This window comes from Glandiceps talaboti, chromosome 7, assembly GCF_964340395.1.
Source record: "Glandiceps talaboti chromosome 7, keGlaTala1.1, whole genome shotgun sequence".
Classification (NCBI taxonomy): domain Eukaryota; kingdom Metazoa; phylum Hemichordata; class Enteropneusta; family Spengelidae; genus Glandiceps; species Glandiceps talaboti.
This window is the reverse complement of record NC_135555.1, coordinates 25,186,079-25,192,607: the sequence shown is the minus strand read 5'-3', so window position 1 is coordinate 25,192,607 and position 6,529 is coordinate 25,186,079. Positions and strand designations below refer to the sequence as shown.

At 35.3% G+C, this 6,529-nt stretch overlaps 2 protein-coding genes across 2 annotated transcripts in view; both read right to left on the bottom strand.

The window, feature by feature from the left end:
• Positions 1–73: 73 nt before the first annotated feature.
• Positions 74–1,774, bottom strand: LOC144438132 (uncharacterized). The gene has a single exon (XM_078127162.1). It carries the CDS (start codon positions 1,772–1,774, stop codon positions 74–76), a length of 1,701 nt encoding a protein of 566 aa, XP_077983288.1.
• Positions 1,775–2,885: 1,111 nt separating this feature from the next.
• LOC144437214 (ATP-dependent DNA helicase Q4-like) overlaps positions 2,886–6,529 on the bottom strand; it is a 32,905-nt gene continuing 29,261 nt past the window's right edge. Inside the window, exon 12 of the mRNA XM_078126109.1 lies at positions 2,886–3,260. Within this exon, the coding sequence (XP_077982235.1) occupies positions 3,027–3,260 (234 nt within the window). The 3' untranslated portion in view covers positions 2,886–3,026. The remainder of the gene's footprint in view (positions 3,261–6,529) is intronic.

Sequence of the window (6,529 nt, the reverse complement as noted above, 5' to 3'; positions counted from 1 at the left end):
TAAAAGAGGAAAAGTATTGGGCCCAAAATAGACCCTTGAGGAACACCACAAGTTATGTTTTGTTTCATTGATTCTATATTACCAATACAAATTGACATCTTGAATCCAAATAACTTTTAAACCAATCCAATGCCACCCCTCTAATGCCTTGGTGATCAAGTTTTGAAAATAAAATGTTATGGTTAACAGTATCAAATGCCTTTGAGAAGTCTATAAATATGCCTGTTGTAGATTTTCCTTTGTCTAGTTCATCCAATAAGTGTTGAACAAGGCTAATAAGTGAAAGTTTACAGCTGTACTTTTCACGAAAACCATACTGGTGCTGAAAGAGCAAGTCATGTTTCTCTACAAAATTCACAACACGTTTACACATTATTTTTTCAAATACTTTGCTAATGATTGGCAAAATTGAAATTGGTCTGTAATTTCCCGTCTCTTCTGGATCTCCTTTTTTGAAGAGCGGAATAACCTTCGCAATTTTAAGGGAGTCTGGAAAACATCCAGTTGAGAAAGATAAATTTACAATGTTACATAAAGGTTTTGAAACATAGGGCATAGCATACTTTAGCAGTTTTGCATCGATTTTGTCCCAGCCTGATGCTTTGTGTACATTTAAGCTTGAAATAATGTCTTCTACTTCCCCAACTGAAGTTGGCTTTAGGAAGAAACAGTGAGGTACATAGTCACCCATGAAGTCACGAAAACAACCATTTCCATTTGCCTGAATATTCTTAGCAAGTTTTTCACCAATGTTAACAAAGTGATTGTTGAAAACATCAACTATATCTGGAATTTCTGTATGAATAACAGAAGTTCCATTACAGAAACTTTTTATCTTGGTAGGAATAGAAGAGTTACTATTTTTCTTTTTACCCAGCAGATCATTTACCACTCGCCATGTCTCTTTCATGTCGTTATAATGTATATTAAACAAATCAGAATAGTATTTTTTCTTAGCTTTCCTTAAAATGTTTGTTAACACATTTCTGTATCTTTTGAATTTTTGAAGAATATTTTCTTCGAATTTACTCCGGACTACTTTTTTGAAGAGGTTGTGTTTCTTTCGAATAGATTTCCGTATTGCCGCTGTGATCCAGGGTTTGTTTTTAACACCTTTCTTGACTTTATTTATGTTTTTGAGTGGCGCATGGGTATTACAAATATTTAAGAAGGTGTTAGTGAACTTGGTCATTGCTTCATTTACATCTTTACAGTTCAATACTTCATGCCACGTTTCATCTTGCAAATCATGTCTAAATGAATCTAATTTGAATTTAGAATAATTCCTAAAAGGTCCATTTGCTTTTGATGCAGAATGCATGGTCATTGAGTGAAAGAATGCAAAGGTTGGCAAATGATCTGAGATATGGGCTAACAGAGTGCCTGATGTAATATTCAAATGAGCCATATTTGTGTACAGATGATCGATTGTTGTCTCACTTGCACCAGTTATTCTAGTAGGTGTGATTATCGTTTGCTCGAAGTGTAAACATGATAAAACACTAAGAAGTTTATCAGCTGTTGCCTCACAAGGCTTTGAAACGTCAATGTTGAAGTCGCCGACAAGAAAGCACCCAGCATAACCCTGTACTCTATGGTACAAAATTTGCTCCAAGCTATCAATAAATATGTCTGAGTTTGAACTTGGAGGTCTGTATATTGTACCTATGATAAATTTGTTATTTCTGTTAATAACCTCAATCCAAAGAGACTCAGCATCTGTGATGACAATATCGTTCAGAATATTATAATGAAGGCTGTCATGAACATACATTCCTACACCTCCCCCACGTCCCACATCTCGACAGTTTACTTCAAAAGAATAATTTGGCAGGGTAAAAATGCTTTTGTTTTCCACCTTCCAGATCTCAGACACAGCAATTATTTTAAACTGTGCCTGGAGACTATTTCCAAATAAAAGTTGAAAGTCATCGTAGTTTTTACTTAGAGACCGTTATTGTACTGTTTTTGAATAAGCAGCTGCTTGGGTGATGATATCCCACTTGATATTATATGGCTGGTTTCTTTCCTTCAAATTCCAAACTTGTTTGGATAGCTCTGTGTTGTACTGTAGCTTCTTATGAGTAAATGTGTGTTTGTGGTTTGAGAATCGCTGATTAAATGTGTTCTCTGTTACCCCAAAGTAGTTTTGTGTCATTGTCATTGTTATTTGATGTGAACTGTGTGTATATATACATACATACACATATAGATATATATACATATACATTGCCCCACCATCTAGAAAACAGAACCTATTACACTTTTATTAAACTATGCAGACAAAAGACAGATATGAAACCATTGGACTGGCTAAATTTATTTTCAAAAGCTTTAAGAAAAGACAAAATAATAGAGAAATATAATTTTTGTGTTTTGTATTGCTACCTATGTGTACAGTGATCTTATTTATGAAATTTCTTTTTTTTTGTAAAGTAACCTTTGAACCTATGAAGTTTATGAGGCTGTGAAATGTAACGAAAGGCCAGTGGCCTAGTTTATGCAAATAAACCTTAAATAACTTAACGTATACATACATAATTATATATATATACACACACACACACACACACACACACACACAACATACACAAAAAAACACACACATATAGATATACATGTATATACACATACACATACACACACATATATATGTGTATACACACATCAGAATTATAAAGAGAAAAACAAAATCATAACAACATATTTCCATCATTTTCCAGCTGTATTTAGTCTGAAATCACCAACAAAAAACAATTTTGGACTTGATACAAGAGAAATTACAATGTTATATGGTGAAAGTTTTCAGCACCTTACACCAGATAGTTTCATTTCTTTTTCTGGGATGTTCAATATCTTACAAGAATCAGGAATGTTATTGTACTGTTCAGGATGCATTCTTTTCATGAAACACTAAATATGTTACAATAGCTATCTGCTGAATGTGACTTGCATCAATGTCACTCCATTTCACACAAAGAGTTCTTTCACAAAACAAGTCATTACTATGACAACCTCATATTTGACTATCTCATGGAGAGAAGTACTTGATTGGCCACTTTAATCAGTGAATTAAAGTCTGCATCTAAACGACTTCGCCAGTATCTCCGATCTCTGCCCCAAACCCTAGCTGGATAACATGGACTTTCAATCCCATGAAATATCCGTGCTATGGCTCTGCCTGTAAAGGTTCTGTCATGGTGTAAACATATAAAACTTCTAATATCTCGTTGCACCAAATTTTCGTCCTGGATAGGTTTCTGAAATTAGACAATTAAAAGTCCATTAAATACATGATAAAGCCTACATCTTGCCACGTTTTCATAAATATGACAATACAAGAAGAGAGATATTTCAATGAATACACATGTTTGCGATAAAATAACTTGACCAGGCTTATGGTAAATTCCCTAAAAATCTTTGAAAAATAGTTTCAAGTTGAAATACCACTTTTCCTACATAGGACAGATATTGGGCAAGGTAAAAAACTATTTATATGGAAAATGCACATTCAAATTCTATATTCATTGAAATATAAGGAAGAAAGCTAATTTTCATAATTTTCATTAAAATATTAGGAGTGCATGTTGTACTTTCAGCATTTCTAAAAAAAAATAGTCATTGAGAATGACATAGTCATGACTATGATTGGGTTTTAAGGAATTATCACTACTCTGATCACGCAACAACACTTGTGAACCTAAATCAAACAGACTTAGATATGTTGTGTCTGCTTGTCGGACATGGAACATGCCTACAACAATAAAAGATGGGTTGGGTATGGGGGATCATATCACGACGAAAATGGATATGCACATGTATGTCATAGAACACTGTCCTAATACCAACTTTGAATGAGATCTGTTCAAGCATGTCTGAGTTATGGCTTTGGACATGAAAATTCACAAACAAAATGGCTACCAGGCAGCCATATTGGATCGTATCACAATGAAAATGGATATGCACATGTATGTCATAGAACACTGTCCTAATACCAACTTTGAATGAGATCTGTTCAAGCATGTCTGAGTTATGGCTTTGGACATGGAAAATTCACAAACAAAATGGCTGCTAGGCAGCCATATTGGATCATATCACAATGAAAATGGATATGCACATGTATGTCATAGAACACTGTCCTAATACCAACTTTGAATGAGATCTGTTCAAGCATGTCTGAGTTATGGCTTTGGACATGGAAAATTCACAAACAAAATGGCTGCTAGGCAGCCATATTGGATCATATCATGACAACAAATGGATATGCACATGTATGTCATAGAACACTGTCCTAATACCAACTTTGAATGAGATCTGTTCAAGCATGTCTGAGTTATAGCTTTGGACATAGAAAAATCACAAACAAAATGGCTGCCAGGCGGCCATATTGGATTGTATCACAACAACAATGAATATGCACATGTATGTCATAGAACACTGTCCTAATACCAACTTTGAACGGACGGACGCATGGACAGACGGAACCCAATCCATAAGTCCCCGTCCCGGACTTCGTCCGGCGGGGACTAAAAACACCAAGCGGTCATTGGATATGACTCAGACCCCCCCCCCCCCCCCCCCCCTCGCGCAATGGATGTTAACAGAGAATTGCCACCAGTCATGGTAGTGCAATGTATTAGATTGTATAATTGATTGTATATTTGCATACATTTTGTGAATGTTTATTTATTTCCCTATTAATCCCTGTTGTTATCTTTGCAATATGTGATCATTTGGCTGTTGCTATGGGCATAGTCTTGTCGCTACGTACATTTGCATACATTTTGTGAATGTATATTTATTTCTCTATTAATCCATGTTGTTATCTTTGCAATATGTGATCATTTAGCTGTTGCTATGGGCGTAGTCTTGTCGCTACGTACATTTGCATACATTTTGTGAATGTATATTTATTTCTCTATTAATCCATGTTGTTATCTTTGCAATATGTGATCATTTGGCTGTTGCTATGGGCGTAGTCTTGTCGCTACGTACATTTGCATACATTTTGTGAATGTTTGTTCACTTGTCTAAAAATCCCTGTTCTCTTTTTGCAATACACCACCATTTGGCTGTTGCTATGGGCATGGTCATGATTGCTAAGAATATTTGCATACATTTTTAATGTTTACTCACTTGTTGATGATGTTGTTATTTGACCAAAATACACTGCCATTTGGTTGTTGCTATGGGCATGGTCATTGTTGCTAGGGCCAGAATGTCTTACAGAAAATCTACAGAATAACACTTCTAGTAACAGAGGAATTCTGCATGCAATCCCTTTTCTTTGGAAAAGAGGTAGTCCAGTGCTCATTAGGCCAGAAAGACCGATTAGTTTTATCTCCAAGGGAAAATTGGTTCCACTTGAAACGTGTCAAGTCAAAACTATTAGAAAACGTATAACAGGAGATTATTTCATTCCTCCGAAAAGCAAGCTTTTCTTTTCTGGCTTTCTCGATATTTGCAACGGTGATTGGGTCCATTACTTTTTACTGCCTTTTAAAGTTATTATAGAGTCAAAATTACAGGAATTTCAGTGGAAGATAAACCACAATATTTTGTATACAAATACTATTCTTCACCACATGAATCCACCTAGAGTTAATAGTAGTCTCTGTACGTTTTGTAACCTAACGGACAAAACCCTTATTCATTTATTTGTGGAATGCGAATGTACTACCATTATTTGGCGCAGTCTCTTGACACTGTGGGGCGTGGCCCTACAAATTCCATCATCGTTGTCAGCCAAACAGATTCTTTTAGGCGACAAGTCCTTTTCACGACTGTTGAACCACATTATATTTGTAACAAAAAAGACCATTTATGAATGTAAGTTATCAAAAACTATACCATCTTTTAATATTGTGAAATTAAACGCAAGACTTGCAAAAAGGATTGAATGCCATATTGCCAAAAGAAAAGACTGTCTCCCGAAGTTTTTTGCAAAATGGGACAATTTTGATGTTTAAATGAATTTTGGTTCCCTACCTCTGCATTGTACCTTTTTTTAAAAAACTTATTTTAGATGCTCTCATTGGTGTCATGTGTTATTTTTTGCAATTGTGTTGATGTAATTTGTTTCTCTCGAAATAAAAAACTTAAAAAAAACCCAAAAAACCCCAAAAACATCTCACCAAGTTTTAGTCTCACTGACACACAAAGTAATGTCCCCACCATATATCAAGGCAATCGGATATACGGGGTAGTTCATTGGTCTTGTCTTAGAACTGAACCAGTCAGTTCACATACGACTGAATAAAGGCTCATGTCAAGTTAACAAATCAAAATGGCTCTAAGTCGGCTAAATTGCATCATATCCCAAAGCAAATTGACGTGCATATGTATTAAAAGTCATAGTTCATTATCTATTTACTAAGTTTGAAAGAAATCGGTCAATGAATGTCCAAGAAATGGCTCCGGACGCATGGATGGAGGGAGCCCAATCTATGGCTGGCTTGTAATGTGTATGTACATACTGGTTGTGAAGTCATGATGGTTGAATGGTTAGAGTGATTGGCTTGTAATCTAT